Source organism: Manis pentadactyla, chromosome X, assembly GCF_030020395.1.
Source record: "Manis pentadactyla isolate mManPen7 chromosome X, mManPen7.hap1, whole genome shotgun sequence".
NCBI lineage: Eukaryota > Metazoa > Chordata > Mammalia > Pholidota > Manidae > Manis > Manis pentadactyla.
In genome coordinates, this window is record NC_080038.1 from 47,518,434 (window position 1) to 47,534,232 (window position 15,799).

General features: G+C 46.4%; 1 protein-coding gene across 14 annotated transcripts in view; it reads right to left on the reverse strand.

Moving 5' to 3' along the window:
- Positions 1 to 496: 496 nt before the first annotated feature.
- The window catches only part of HUWE1 (HECT, UBA and WWE domain containing E3 ubiquitin protein ligase 1), a 206,952-nt gene continuing 191,649 nt past the window's right edge, over positions 497 to 15,799 (reverse strand). For 13 of the 14 annotated variants that reach the window (XM_057495610.1, XM_036919075.2, XM_036919079.2 and 10 more), the window contains 18 exons: positions 14,531 to 15,077; positions 13,258 to 13,861; positions 12,417 to 12,541; positions 12,149 to 12,305; positions 10,806 to 10,938; positions 10,334 to 10,536; positions 9,637 to 9,764; positions 8,323 to 8,419; positions 7,408 to 7,563; positions 6,737 to 6,982; positions 6,305 to 6,422; positions 5,538 to 5,678; positions 4,249 to 4,536; positions 4,035 to 4,140; positions 3,286 to 3,403; positions 2,812 to 2,993; positions 2,339 to 2,529; positions 497 to 1,763 (listed from right to left, as the gene is read on the reverse strand). In XM_057495610.1, coding sequence (XP_057351593.1) covers positions 1,661 to 1,763; positions 2,339 to 2,529; positions 2,812 to 2,993; positions 3,286 to 3,403; positions 4,035 to 4,140; positions 4,249 to 4,536; positions 5,538 to 5,678; positions 6,305 to 6,422; positions 6,737 to 6,982; positions 7,408 to 7,563; positions 8,323 to 8,419; positions 9,637 to 9,764; positions 10,334 to 10,536; positions 10,806 to 10,938; positions 12,149 to 12,305; positions 12,417 to 12,541; positions 13,258 to 13,861; positions 14,531 to 15,077 — 3,643 coding nt within the window. In that variant the 3' untranslated portion in view covers positions 497 to 1,660. The remainder of the gene's footprint in view (positions 1,764 to 2,338; positions 2,530 to 2,811; positions 2,994 to 3,285; positions 3,404 to 4,034; positions 4,141 to 4,248; positions 4,537 to 5,537; positions 5,679 to 6,304; positions 6,423 to 6,736; positions 6,983 to 7,407; positions 7,564 to 8,322; positions 8,420 to 9,636; positions 9,765 to 10,333; positions 10,537 to 10,805; positions 10,939 to 12,148; positions 12,306 to 12,416; positions 12,542 to 13,257; positions 13,862 to 14,530; positions 15,078 to 15,799) is intronic. The other variant, XM_036919082.2, reaches the window with a different exon arrangement.

Consider the following 15,799-nt stretch of genomic DNA (forward strand, 5'->3'; position numbering starts at 1 on the left):
TCCAAGTCTCATCTCAGGCAACTATCCTTTGCTCAAGCCATGCCCTGCCAACTGGACTCCTGCTGCCTTGACCTAGGTTACTCTCCCCTCCTTACTCTTAACTTCCATACAGCCTCATGATTCAACCCAAGTGTGGCTGACAATAGAAAGCCTTCCCTGATCTTCCAGCTAGGTCAGGTACTTCTGCTCTGGGCACCTAGAGACCCCTTCCTACATCTGTCACAGACCGATCAGTCTCCTCCCCTTGACTTACAGCTCAATAGCACAGACAGGGTTGATTCATCTGTCTTCTCAGTCTTCAGCAGGGCCAAGCACAGACAAGTATGAATACTGAAAAAAAAGGAGAAAATGCCAAGCACTCATTTGCACTAGGAGCAAGGAGTCAGGTTTAAGATACATTACTGCTTTCCTAGATCCACACTTTGAGACACAGTCAAGGTGTATATCTTTAATAGGGCCTCAGAGAATGAGAAAAAACACACAAAGGAAGAACCACTTGGGTTTATTTTTCTAACTAAATCTTTATTATAAATGTTTTTCTTTGAAGGCTGGAACTGTCAAAGTCCGTAGATCAGCTTTTAGTGCTGGACGGTGTAAAAACCACAAGAGACAATCAGTGAACAGACTGGCAGACAGACAGGCAGACAATAAAATAAAAACAAAAAGGATGGTAAGACTATTGTTCTGGAGAGCTAGTCAAATTATTTGCTTATTAAAATTTGTTATGAACTAAAATATTAATAAATGAAATCCAGACTTTAAACTGGGATCCAGACTTGAGATTGTTTATAAAGATTCACCAAACAGAAGTCACTGTTACGCTGAGCTCCTGGGGGTGTCTTACAATCAGCCTGTTTGTTCCCCTTGAGTAAGGCGATGCTTTGTCCTTGGCTGTAGCTGCTAACACCATCACTGTCCCCAAACGCAGATCTCTTTCTAAAAAAGATTCCCCCTGTTCCTGGTGGCTACTGCTTCTTCCTAACTATGGGGGAACTGACATTGAAGGAGGATGGGGAGTGGCAGAGATGGTTTTCTGAAGAGTCCATTTGGCTCTTTTCTCCAGAAGTCGAGCATGTGCTCAAGAGTTATTTTTTTTTTGAGTCTGAAAAAAACTCCATTGTGAAAAGTGAGTTATGAAGAGTGCTCTTTATTTGAAACCTCCACAACACAGACGCCAATCTTGTCTCGCATTGAATCATTAGCTGTGCACATCAACACATTCCAAGCACAAATTAAGAAATGCAAACAGAACAAAAAAATATATATATATATAATTTTTTCCCCTATCCAAAGGTTTCAAGTCTCAATGCAGCAAATCCTTCTGAACACAGAATCTGAGGAGCACACTGTTCAAACAGTTGGGACCAATAGGTCCCTGCGAAGGCTACTGCCTTTTAAACACATGGGGGTGGGGATGATGGACGGCATGGAATGGGGAGAGTTGGCGAAGAGAAGGGAGATGGGGAGAGAGAATGAGGTGCAGGAGGGAAAGGATATGTACTGGGGAAGATGGGGCAGCTGGGACACATACATGGTGAGTTGGTGGATTTCATTTATTGGTTTTTGTCATTTTCTTTCTGGTTCCTTTTTTGTTTTCATTTCCCCCCATTCCCAGGTCCAACAATGGTAGAAAACCCCCACACTGGTTAGCAGGGCCTTATTAGGCCAGCCCAAAGCCTTCAGAGCACTCCTGGATGGCCAATAGTAGCATGTGGCGGAGCTTCTCAAAGCTCTCATAGGCAGGCAGGTCCAGCTGATTAAAACTAGGGAAAAAAAGATCACTTCATGACAAAAGATGACAACAAAATCCCTGTGTTCCCATGGTGCCCAGATGACCTCTCCTCCCTGGGGGAACCTACTTCTGGCTTCTTGCAGACTCCCAATCTTGTCTTAGCCAGGTCTGCCCTCCACTAATCTGGCCCCAATACTGGCCATCAGGCACCTAAAAACAAATCTGACCTGTCACTCCTCCTTGAACACCAAGACCTTGCCTATGGGCTAATGCACAAGCTCCAAGAAGGCATTCAGGGTCACTGGTAATTCCACTTGTGCTGAAGTCTTTAGCCTTCTGCTCTTTGCAGCAAGTAAGCTCTGGAATACACCATGATCTTGTGTGGTGGTGCTCACCTTCAATGTCTTCCCAGCCCTATTTTGAGTCTGGGCCAGCTTCTCATCTCAAAACATGGCCTTCTCCACAGAGCCACCAAATTGTGAGCTGCCCCAGGTCCAGGATAGCCAGGACCAGATTTGGGTTCCTGATCTTGGGTAAGGGCCTAAAATCAGCAAATATGCAAGCTCAATCTGAACGCTGAAATGAAAAACAAACCCTTCCTCCTACCATGTGTGAGCTGAAGGTAGGCGATCTGTGGACCTGTCATCTCGATGGATCTGAAACTTCTGAATGCCATTCATGCCTTCAAGGGCAGCAAAGCCTTGCAGGGGCACTTTGGAAGTACCCGTGACAAACTGGAGGAACTTGGCACGATCAGCTTGGTCAAAAGAACGCAACGCTCTCCAGAACCACTGGATCTGTGGGAAGGAACATGAGAAGCCAGTGTTAGAGAGCACCTGGAGGGACTGGGGGATGGGATCTGGAATCTTAACCAAGTCCCTTCTGTGTGACAGGCTTCAGTTCCTCCATTTGTAAGATAAGTAAGAACATCCCATGGAAACATCCTCCAGAAAAATGAAGAGTTAGGTACAGTTAAGCTGTCAATCACAACCCCCTTTTCCTAAGAGTACTGGTTGGCTTGGTGTCATAGAGACTAGCATTGTTTAGGAATATGGGTAAGGATGCCAGAAGCAGCTCACCTGAATTGAGTTGGACTGGTACTTATGGTATTCAGTGTTGGATTTCAAATCATCAATATCAATTGTGGGCAATCCTGATATAAGCAGCTCTAACTCCTGCTCAGTGAAGATGGAAATGAGGCGCTTTGGAATGATCTCATAGAAGCCTTCTAAGAAAGCTGCCAGCTGTTTGCGGATGGCTCCTGGGGAGAGAACCAACAAGCCACATGGCATCTGGACTTGAGCAACTGTCAGAGGTCAGAAATCTTCAAGTTGGTTCCTACTGCTACTAGGACGCTGACTGGTCTGCCTGCCTCACCTACTACTCTCATCCACCCATGAGGGTGGAGGAAGATAAATATTTTGTCACATTCTTTTTGTGCAAGGCATTTGTGGCTGGCAGAGGAGAAGAGAAGAAACCATGTCTGTGAAATGAGTGAAGTCTGATCTCATTCTACATTGAGCAATAAGGGGTCTCAGGGACATTTCCCCTACCTGTCATTCTCATCTGGCACACCAGGTGTACATACTCCTTTTTATTCTCCTCTGTTACCAAGATGTTGGCCCCATTGGGTTTGAGGTCACGAACTTCACAGACTCCAAACTCCTGAACCTAGAACACCCAAAATACCAATTAAATGTTATCAAGCTTGGTCTAGCTAGGATGGGACTTACATAGATACCTCAGAACACACCCTAAACTCTTTGCTGTATCCTGGGCAGAGAGACTGAACAAGGTCATTAAAACAGTGTCTTTTTCATGAGCTTGTAACTCCCTAATGGGAAAAACCAAGGGTTTGGCCCTACAACACATAAAGGCTAAAGTAAAGAAACTGTCCGGGATAAAAGGGAAAAAGGCCTGGCTAACATATGTAATGTAACACAACACAATCTTTATGGAAAACAATTTGAGGGGAGAGTAAACAAAAAATTTTGTTTTTCATCATCTCTATTTGTATAATTTCTCAACAATGAACCTCCTTTGGAAATGAAGATTATGTACTTGAGCATTTTTTTCTTATAAAGGACAAACTAAGAAAACAGCCCAGACTGTTTTACTCATTCTGGTTTTTCTGTTTGTGATATCTTATATAAATACCCATTGCTCTCTGCCAGCTGGGGAATGGAACTTTAAGAAATCAAGATGTTTCCTTAAAACCAAAAAGGTTATCCAATGTCAGTCCAAGGGTGATGGGTTTCCTAGACTAGCTGGGATGTACTGTGGCCAGGAGTTCCTGACCTACCTCAGTGCTGAAGGTGAGGTCATAGCCTAGTGTGGAGACATCATTTTCGAGCAGATAAACTAGGCCTTGGTAGAAGTGGTAATCTTCACTCTCCATATCCGTATATCTAGAAAAACACAATTAGACAGGATCATGGGTTGGGATGGAGGAGAGGCAGCATAGGGGTGGGACACAAAGAAAGGACCTGACTCCGAGGACTATACCACGTCCTCACCTGACAGACTTGCCCAAGATGTGTTTGTAGAAGGACCGAGTAAAGTAGCACTCCAGGAGACGGTTGTCATATACAGCTTTGGCTACAATGCGTCCAACAAACTTGAAGTAGCTGAGGTGGTTGGGGTTGCAGTGGGAAGATGGATTGATGGTGTAGGTGACCCGATCACCAGGTGAGGTACGGAACAAGGCATACATAGGGTTAAACATCTCCCGAGAGATGATCATATACCACTCCCGCAGGAGCCCTCCAGCATCCTGCCCTTCTTCTCCTTCAAACACTATATACCTGCACAAGAGAGCAGAAACAGATGTGCAGAAAGTCCAGGACAACAAAACCATTCATGAGGCAGCATGACCCAAGTGAGCAAGTGAGAGAGTGAGTGAAGCATGGCTGGGGAGTGCAGGGTCAGAGGACAGAGGTGGGTAGAGTACCAGGAGATCCTGGAGGAAGGGTGGGGATCTGGGACAAAAAAGGCAACATTGATAGAGAAGATACAAGAGAACTCCTGAAGTATCAGTAAAGGCTCACTGATATTCCAATAGGAAAGGTATAGGGGCCCAAATGAGGCCTCACTTAGGGAAAACAGGGAGAGGAGTCAAGTGGTGTTGGAGAGAGCTAAATCTGGTATCTATAAGGATTTGGTGGTGGAGGAGCAGGGCCTAGTCTGTCTCAGAAACCTCTGACTTCCTGTGTGATTACATGGACGGTATTCACAGGGATGGTAATCCTTAAGGCCATGCCACAAGGGAGGGGAAGAATCAAGTTCCTGAGTTCAGGAGCATCAAACTACTCCAACAGGTTTGTTGTCTCATCACCTCCCATGACATTTGGTATTGGAACCGCCTATCTTCTTTAGGTGGCTTCAGAATCACCAGTGAGCGATTACCAATTTTATGGGGAGGCCACTCATGCAAGTGTGGTCTCCCCCAACCCAGGGTACCATTTGCTCAGCAGGCTTCCCGTTCCTAGTGTAACAATGGAGAAAGCTCTCTCTGCGAAGTCATCTGGTGTATCTTTGTAAACGCCAAAGTTTCTTCTGTCTGTCTGGGAATTGTTGGGTAGCTCAGCCCAAGGGCCGGCTGGCCGGCCAGCCAGCAGAAGACCAGGTTGAGAAGACTGGAGACAGCTCAGTGAGGTTATCTAAACCAGATTCCTACTGGGAATTCCTACCGGGGAAGGCAGCCCCTAAGTTCCCCTGCACATTTGGGGCCTGAGTAAGCCTTCACTACCATGAAGGAAGGGCCCCCACCCTCCCATCCTCTCTGTTCTTTCCTCTGGGCTCTTACAATCGATTCTTCATTTCTTCAGGAGATTTTCGGTGCAGCTCACGGTAGGAGTCTTCAAACACATGGTCACGGCGGACATGTACAGCCATGTCTTCTTTCCGGAGCCCCTCATCCAAACGTTCCAGCTCTTGGCGGAAATACCTTGGGAGCAGGAAAGGAAGGAAAATAGGACTGAGAGTGGTAGAGCAAAGTTCTGTTTGCCTGATTAGGATGAAGACTCACAATGATGCTTCTCCCCCATCTTCCAAACACTTTGATTCCTGTTCCCTACCTGTCCCCTTGGGGAAATGTCCAGTAGTTGGGAGAGGTAGGTCACTCACTACCAACTCTAAATCTCTCCCATCTCTACTGAATAAGGGCCCACAGAAACTGCAGCATGGAATTTCTGCAACGAGTGGGTAAGCACATGTCAGTGCACAGGAAGGAAGAAAAGGTTAGGGATGACAGGAGTGTTGTGGAGACCCTACCCCTGTAAGTGTTCTATGGCTACCTGCACCTCCTGTATTACCCCAAAGGAAAGAATGGGACTTTAGAAGTCATGTGGTTAAACAAAGGCTTGCATATCTCTGATGAAGAACAGAGACTGGGGTGGAGATGCCACAGAGTATTTAAGTACAATGACTATCAGTGGCACAGATGAGACTCCCACCCAGAGACAACCCAAGGGCCGCCACCAAAGGAAACATCTTTCCCTGAAGGAATTTTGGCTCCTTTTTGGGAGGGGAGATGCCATTTGGAGAACCATCCTCAATACTCAGGGCACATACTTGCGCTTGACATCAAAGTCGAGGACACGAATGTAGTCTACCAGGACAGCAAAAGGCCCATCGGCAAGGTGGGTGGTAGACTGACGTAGGATCTGGTTTAACACAGTGCGGTGAGTCTCTGAGGGGAGAAAGGACAGCAGGAATCAGCACATCATGGGTCCTGGAAGACTGGATGACAGCTGACCCAAGCCTCTCTTCCTTGTTTCAGGATAAAAAAGGTAACATGGCATACAAAGCTTCCAGACTTGGTCCCTACTTCACTAGCGCTCACACACACATTCCCCCCCACCCCCTAGTCTCTACCTCACTAGCCTCACTTTCCAAATCTCTCTCTCTCTGCCCCTCCTGCAAATCAGCTAAGGATAAAATGTACAAAATGACCCTGTGAAAAATGAAGACTTCTATATTTGGGGACCTAAGAGTTTCGTGTACCTGCAAAGCGAAGGAACTTCTGTGTGTCAGGGGGCAAGCTTGAGGAGATGTGCATAGATGAAGGCTCCCGGGAGAAGAATGGGTCAAGTGAGGAAGGAGTGGCTGGGGTTAAGGGGGCAGGAGAAAGTGGAGGTGGCTCATCCTTGATGTGTGCCAGCTGGCTCTCACGGGTGTCTCGAACAGGAGGCTTGCTCTCGCGCTCTGTGGCATGAACCAGAAAGAAAGCCTCGACAGCAGGCTGTAGCACTGTGGGTAGGAATAACACATAAGTTACACATTACAAAGTTCAACATACAAATCTCTTCTCCTTCATAATTAATTATAAAAGTACAATATGGAAGAGGAAATAATGAAAACTTGCAGGAGAAATGTAATGGTAAGCACGGTGGTGAAGCCACAAAAGTCAGAGCTTCCTTTAAGCCAAAGAAAAAGGTAACAGATGACCAGTTACAAAGATTTCCCTGGTCTGAAAAGTAATAAATACAAGCTACTCAGAGAGAAGGCATTCTTCTTTCTGACACTCACATCAGAGAAAAAAAACCTCTCCTTTGAGTTCTTATTACAGAGACCCTGAGGGAAAGGGGTGAATTCGAAGGAAGAAAATTGAGTGGGTAGAAAGGGTCCCAGAGCAGATCGGTGGGTTAGGAGCTGGCCCTCAAGCCACAACTCACCTAACACTGCATGCTGGTCATGGGATTCCTCCAGTTCCTTTAGACACTCTCCTAGCATGTCCCACAGCTCGTCCAAGCTCAGCTGCTCACTGAGAAGAGGTAACTCAGGTGGCCTCTCTTCCTTCTCCTTCTCCCCCTGTGGAGTTCCATCTGAGCCTACAGGGCATACAGAGGAGAGAATCAGAAAGCCTTTGGGGTTTTCCGTTCATTTAGATTTTTCCCAGACTAAATGCACAGACCATTAGACATATCAAGTAGACTGGCCCACTGGCCACTGAGTAATACTGGATGACATATGAAAACAAGCTCTAGTCCCACACTGGAAGGCATTTATGTTTAAGTTTCATAAAATAAATACAATAAAAAACTTGGCTCATGAAGTTATACTAGCCACATTTTAAGTATTCAACAACCACAAGTGGCTAGTGGCTACTGCAGGGAAGTACTGGACAGTGCTGGTCTACTCATTGCCTCATTAGTTCCCAGAGAACCTGTGGATTATCAAATGATGTAATATATTTCAAACATTATCCCACAGGAATGTTAAAAGGTTGCCTACTATGAACATCACTATTTTAAACACGGAAACTGAAGCAAAGAGAAGTTCCCAGAGCTAGTTAACAGGGAAACCAAGACTCAAAACACATGCTATCTCCATATGTAACATGGTATCTTATCATAGTTTCTTTACTACAGGACTTGAGATATGTGCTACCAATCTCCAGTGAAGGCAAGGTGGTGATTGTTAGTGATCTTGGTTGGTAAACACCTATTAACATTTACAGAAACCAGTGTCTGCTAGAACAAGTTGGAAAAACACTAAGTTTATGTATGTTGAAAGTAGGGGATCAAGGAGCCATTCCATGAAAACTGGCTCTCCCTTTTGCTGGGCTGGAAATGGGGATTAGTACTGACCAATGGACTGAGGGTCCTGAGCACTGGGAGATGGCTGGTCCACATCCATAGGTGACTCCTCCCTCCGGACAGAGGCCTCTGACTGGCTTGACTCCGACTGGATAAAAGGGAAACAAAGTCACATAAAGAGTGCAACTCTGCTTTCTTCAGGGACAGGCTACAGGCTGGCCCTACCCATTCACACACATTATAAGCTTGGAAGGAAGCTTCCCGTATCAGGTGAGCGAACTCTGCTGCTCTCCAGGGCAAAAGAATGGCCTTCCCACCTCCTTTGCTGTCCTCCACCCTGAGGTAGCTAGCTTTTCCAAAGAGCTCCCTGGATGCCTGCACTCTATTCTAGACCTATGGCCAGTCAGATATCAGCCTTCTGGATATAGACTTTGACTTCTTCCGGGGACAGTTTATATACATAAAACCCAGATGGACAGAAGGTAGGCTTGGTTCTAAGCTCAAAAAAGGGGAAATAACAGGGGTTATTAGGGCAACCTTGATGGCTAGGATTATTAAAAACCAACACCTGTTCTATCAGGTGTGGGAAAGAGACTGGGCAAAAAGAAATACTGATCTCTATTTTTCCCTTTCTACTCTGCTGGAATTCTAGGCTTTTCCCACCATGCTCAGTGCAACCATGCTGTATAATACTAACTACCTAGAAGAAAAACCAAGCCTCAGGATACCTTAATTTCCTGGATCTTGGAAAGGTGACTTTCAAGGACGTGTTGCAAGGACAGGAAAACAATGACAGTGCCACAGCATACATACATGATGCTAGACTTTTCCTGTAGCCATTCTGTGGTGGGATCCTAGCAATGAGCTAGCTACCTAGGAACCTGAAGGTTTCCTCCTAAGAGTGCCTGAGTGCCTAGGGAGTGTGGAGAATAGAGGCAGAGGCCAGGGTGGAGGGACCAGCCATAGCCACATGAGGCTGCTTGGGATGGTACCAAGCCTGGGGGACTTTCAAGGGCAGGATTCCTGAGATGTCTCTGAGGTACCAGAATTGTTCCACAAGACTGAAAAATCTTCATCTCATATCCTTTCAGAACCCAGACACTTAGCATTATGCAGTTTGCAAAAGCGCCACTGTTGACTGAATAGCTGGCAGTGGGGTATGATGGCCAAGCTTTAAATTAAATCAGACCAAACCAACAAACAGTAAAAAAAACACCAACAGAAAGTAATCCTGTCATCCAGAAGCATTCAGGTAGCAAACTTAATGCAAAAGCATTCAAGGTAAGGGCAGTGAAACCCCAATGATGATATGGTGGGGGAGAGGGGAGAGACAAATGAATGAGGGGCCACAGGCATCATGCTAACCGTTGCTGCTTGTTGCTGTCTCCGCGCCCTTTGACCCTCACGTACCATTTGTATAATGGCATCAGCCTCAGCCTCCAGCTGCCGAACAGCTGCCTGGATGCTGCTAGCTGAGCCTAAACCGGAGGAACCTGGGACAAAGAAAAAAGCATATAAAATTAGAAAGAGGGAATGCCAATATTCTCTCTCCCATCTTCTGGGCCACCAGAGGACATCTTGCTGAGGTCCCTGAGTTTTAGCTCAGGCAGCTTCAAAGTGCCCATCATCAGGCACTAAAAGCAACCACTATAGGTAAGGGCAGGGGCCAGGGTGATAGGCAGGTGAGAGGGTTCTTTGGGATGGGAAGAAAGAGGTAGGATTTGGCAGGCCACAGCTGAGGCATCATGGCTGCAATGTTTCAGTCAGGAGTGATCAAGGAAGCAGAAAGCAGGCACTCTTTGTGAGTTAAATATTGTTGAGTGTAAGACCTACCCCAAATTCCCTGCCACATTTTCATTCCCTTTAATGCCCTAATGAATTTCCTATATAGGCAGTGAGAGTGAGATACACAATGCAGCCATCAACATCTTAAGAAAGGATCATCACCTCCTTTTGGAAAGATCAAACAGGAAGGAGACTTGACATGAAGCCCTGCTCTCCAGGGACTCTTGAGTTCTCCACCACCAACCTTACCCCTCAACTGGACACTCCAGTTCCATACCTAGTCTGCCTGTCTGCTTGGCTTTCTTGTTAGCTCGGCGTGTGTCGTCCCGGAGTTGGATGATGACCTGTAGTACCCTCAAGAAGAACTTCTGGGTAGATGTCTTGGATGTCAACATGGACATAGAAGGCAGCTGGAGCTCCCGGCCACCCAGAGGTCGCTTCTGAGATGCCACAATTACCACATTCTCAGCCATGTCAAACCTGGATAGTGTAGAGGTGGCTTGCGTATATTGATAACATCAGAGCATAAACACCCACAGTAAGCAGGGCTTTCTATGTCAACCAGAGTGGTAATGAATCTCAGACGGAAATCTCACAGGTTGGAAAAAAGTATGGTCAAGTGTGTATATGACACTTAAGAAAATCTACCCAGAGAGGGGGAAAAAATAATAACCAGGAAACTAGCAAGAGCCACCTTTCAGAATGTCCCACGTTCCAGCCCCACAGCTAAAGGGGTGGCTGTTACTCACCTGCTCTGCATCTTGCCTTTCAACTTGGTGGTCTGTGGCTGCTCCTCAGGCAGGCCATCAGGAGAGAGGGTCTCACAGTGGGCTCGCCGCTGCTGTTCTAGGTTATACTCCCGTAGCTCAGCCAGAAGGGTACCTGGACAGGCAGAGGAAACATCAAGTGTTGAGAGACTTTCCTAGTGAAGGAGCTGAAAACCATACCTTTCCAAAAAACCTGCCTATGCCATCTTCTTTGCTCAGCTGCTGAGAATGTGGAGTGAGGAAGAATTTTGCTCTCTTCATCTTGTTACATATATGCTTATGAATCAACCACTCAGGAACTACCCTGGCCTCAACAATCTGTTGAAACTACACGAAATGTAGCTCAGGCAAAAGGGAAAAGTGTCTGCTTTGGAGCCCGTATACCTCTTGAACTTATGAAGATTTTATGGCGATCTTGGGCAAATTGCTTAATCCCTCTGTTTGCTTACCCATCTTAATAATGGGACCAAGTCTGCTTAACCCCAAGGCTTCTCTGAGAATTAGGAGGTAACTGTATAATAGAGTACCTAGACCACTTGGCCCATGGGTGTTAAATAAATGGTATCAGTCAAGAAAGGTCAGAGGCCAAGGCTAAATTCCTTCCAGAAGAACCTCATAATTTTCATGCAGCAAAGAACACTCTGGGTCACAGAGTGCAATCAACTCTCATACCACTTCAGTTCCAGATACACTTGTGAGGAAGAGATAACTAAGTAGGTAGCTAACATTTAGGGAGAATCATGATTGGGATGGTGTGGGAAAGAGCAAAGAGAGACTCTGCTGAAAGAAAACTTGGCTGTACTCCTTGATTCAATCACTTTATCACCATGGGTTTTAGTTTTCTTCTTGGTACAACAGGAAGGAAAAAGACTGAAACTAGACAATTAGTAAGTGTTCTTAGAATTCATGTACCCACAAAACTACACAAAGGCAGAGGTATTATTCTGACTCTCAATTTCTGAGCTTGAACCAAGTGCAAATATATTTCAGAGGTGGTAAAGCTGCCTCAGCAGGTTCATTACAGGGCTCTTAAGAATGCCTAGAACGGAGAAGCAAGAGGCACTGTTGGGTCCTACAAGTGTTCATTTTCCTTCAATAAGCGCTGATTACCTGCTGTGTACCAGGCACTGGGAATGTAGGAAGAAGCCCAGTTTTGTTCTTAAAGAACAACTGAGCACAGGAAAACAGACAGTAACCCAGTATTATCAGTGATGTGACAGAAGAGATCATGGGGGCTGGGCTACAGAAGCACAGGGGAGTTTCACTCAGTTTGGAGGTTCAGGGAAGGCTTCCAGAAAAACAGTATGTTTTATTCCTATTATTACCTATCTGTTTACAAAGGGTATAACCCAGATGGCGAGCGCCATTCAGTAGTAGCTTGAGAACAGTGTCCCGGGTTGCAGGGTCTCCCCGAGAAAGCTGCAGCAACACATTGGCTGCATCCTCTAGGCCTTCTTCAGAACAAGAATGGGATGTCAACACCTGGGAAAAAGGGAGAAGGGGTAAGCCCCAACTTGAAAATGGTACTTTATCCAGTCTCTCACCCTTTTCTCTCCCAACCTTGGGAGGTCAGAAGAACTTAGTCAGACTCACCTCCACAGAGAGCTGCAGCTGGTTTTCAGTGAGGCCGGAGGACACCATCTTAAAATCTGCACTGCTGCTGCTGCCCCCCTCACCCCCCTTAGCTGGAGATTTGCTTCCCTTAGTAGTAGTAGGAGCTTTGAGGAAACAAAAGGAACACTGTAAGCCTCCAAAACTTACATGCCAGAGACTCAGGTGGCAGAACCAAGGAATTGCTGAACTGTCCATGGTTTCAAAATAGGCAAATGGTGAAAATGAAAAGCCACCCACCAAAACCAAATCCAGATGTCTTGGGATGTCAAGGGCTCTTATGACTGTACCTTATCAACTGAGGAAGAATCCCAGACATCTCTCTTAATTAATTCCCTATCAAAGCCCTCTTTGAAACCCCCTCTTCAAAACGTACTTCTTCAAGTAATTATTACTAGCCTGCTGCTGGTCTCATTCCCTTCACTTCCTGGGATGGCCTGGCTACTCTGTTCTACCCTGATTCACATTGTATCCTGACTGCTCTTGAACTCTTTCCTCTGATAACTGGCTCCTTCAACCAGGCTGGAAAGGCTGGGAGTTCTTTGAAGGTAGGGACTTTTCCTCTTTCCTCCTTCTGGTGATTAGCCTAGGGAGTCACATTCAGTGAATGCCTGGTGGTCTTCACGAGTGTCTGGTGGGGTGGGATTGGGTGGGGTGGGGTGACACATAGCTGGGACTAATAAGGATGAGAATGAACACATTTGGCTCTAACAAACACAGATCAAGCCGATCGCTATCACTTAGGGAGGAATACTTGGAGGGGGAAGTTGGGGGTAAGGTGGGTGTGTACACCCCACAGTTCTCAGCCTACATCCGTACTTACTTGAAACAGTAGTGGTAGCAGTTGTGGGGGTAGTCACTGTGGTTGAAGGAGCTACCGCAATGGTGGCTATAGCCGTGGCACCAACCAGAGGTGGAGCAGAAGTGACAGGGGTGGTTGCAGTTGGGGTAGTGGGCGTACTGGAGGCAGCAGTGGTAGTGGTGGTAGATGTGGTTGAGGTGGCAACAGTGGTGGAGGAAGCACCACTGCCAGAATTAGCCTGTACTTCTGACACTTTGTTTTCTGGGAGAGCAATTGAGATGAGAGAAAGGAGTCTGAGGAGTTTCTCAGTTAAGAGAGAGCTCCGACGGATGACTGGGTGTGACAACATGTTCATGAGCTGCCCCAATGGAGAGGCCTCAAGGCTGTATGAGGAAGTTTCCCCCTCACCACCAGCGCTCACTGGCACTGACTTCACGGAGTTCTTGCCTTTCCGGCTGACATTCATATTGTCCAGTTTTACCAGTAAGTCCCAGAAGTCTGTGCAAATGCCACTGCTGGTAGACTGTGAAGAGCATGGGCTGCAGGCCTGCTTACTGCCCCTCTCCCTGTCACTCTCACAGTTTGTTTCTTTGGTCCGCTGCTGTGTGAAGTGGCTGGGAAATACCTGCCAGGAAAATAAGGACAGGCTTGGTCTGGGGGGTCTACATAGAAAACACATCTTCCTAACAAGGAAAGACAACTGGTTCCTAGATTCTCTACTTTGGACATCTTTGGTAACATGGGAGAGATGTCATATAGGAGTTTCATCTAACTGATAGCAAAATAGCCTAGAGAAGTGGGAGACAGATGTTTTGGCAACTCTTCTGAGTGTTGGTCTCTGTACTTATAAAATGGGGACGACACCTATTCTGCCTTGCAAAACTGTTGAGATTAAAGGAAATAATGTATTTTGCATAGTGCCCAGCACAAGACAGGCCCTCAGCAATGGCAGCAATACTTATTAGAAAGAATGAACTAAGTTCTAGGTCCACTTCCATTACTTACTAGCCCCACAATAAAGCCACTAAAAATTTCTTTATCCTAGCTTCATTACCTATAAAATGGAAATCATACAGGCTGCTGAGGGTTGTTTTAATGACTAAATGAAATAATGCATAAAACTGTAAAGACTGAACATGAAAACCCACAAAGTTATTTACTGGACAATTTCCCAGAAACAATACAGCACTGTCAGTGAAGGACCTACTAGTTCCCTGAAAGTTCAGATTTCACCTAGGTTGTGGCTGCCACCCCTCTTCCATCACCAGGGGTTGAGTTCCTTCAAGCTTCTCACCTTGGCCAACTGAATGAGTGTGTCCAGAACGTGTCTGCAGACAACAGGAGCAGCCTGGGGGTGTATGTGGACAGTGGAGCCACTGCTTGCATGCTTCTCAGTATGTTTGCGCCCCCCTGAGCGCTGGATCTGGAATATATTAGTTCTGCAGCCTAGGGCTGCATCCATGGATACTGAGAGCCAGGAAAGCTGGTTGGAGCTCTTAGATTCCATCTTGTGTAGCAGGTCCAGGGGCCGGTTCTCATGGCTGCTTGATCCACAGCTCTTGTTTGACTTTTTGCCCTTTTCCTCACTTGAGGAGAGCTTGGGTGTTTCAATGCAGAGCTCACTCTCACTGCTGCGCTGCAAGATGGACAGCAGGCTCCGGATGACCCAGTGGCGGGTCTGGGCATGGTAACAGAGATTTCTCAGTACCCGGTGTAGACGGCTTGTATTGAGCTTTGGCTCATCCACAAAAAGTAGGACCAGAAGACAAGAGAGGGCTTCATGGTCCAGGAGAAGCCGGCCTCGGAGGCGGAGAAGAGTGTCCACATTACTGCCAGAAGGCCTGGAACAGAGCATGGTTTCTGGGTAACACTTCAGCTAGAGCTCTGGAATAAGGCATAGGCCCAGGGGAGACGGATGAGCTGGATAACTCCTATGGAGGCTCAAGAAGGGAAGGTAAGTCCAAGGGCGCTTAACAGTAACAAGAGCTGCCTTCTGTGCCTAAGTACCAGGTACTGTACAATGTCTGTAACAGCTTCCTAATGGGGCTGCTGGAAGACTAGAGAACTGCTCATTTTTGAAATGGTGAACAAGAGGCTCAAGTAAGTCGTGATCTGCCCTACATCACCCAACAACTGAGAAGAGAACAAAGATTCCAGCTCAGGTCTACCATCAGTTGCTAACTTCAGACTGTACCTTTATAATATCTTAGGAGATGATGCTTATTTCTTCCTTCTCTAGACCACCAGAGGGTTGCCTACCTCACAGGGACTAATCACGCCCTTCACATTTTGATGTGTTGGGTCCACTCTGCTTCAGCCCGGTTAATAACAAACTCCCTACTTCTGTAGCCTAGATGCTGTAATCTCAAAGCAAATAACTCATTGTCTTTTCCTGTATGTGTGGGAGGCAGGTGTCTTTTATTACAATCACAGTTTGTGCCTGCTTCCAGCCTGCCTCTGTGATTATGGTATACAGTAGCTACACTAACACAAAAGTGTGGCTTCTGAAGGGGAGGTCCAAAGATCCGGCTCCTCCACTCATTCAAGGCAACAACCTAGAGAG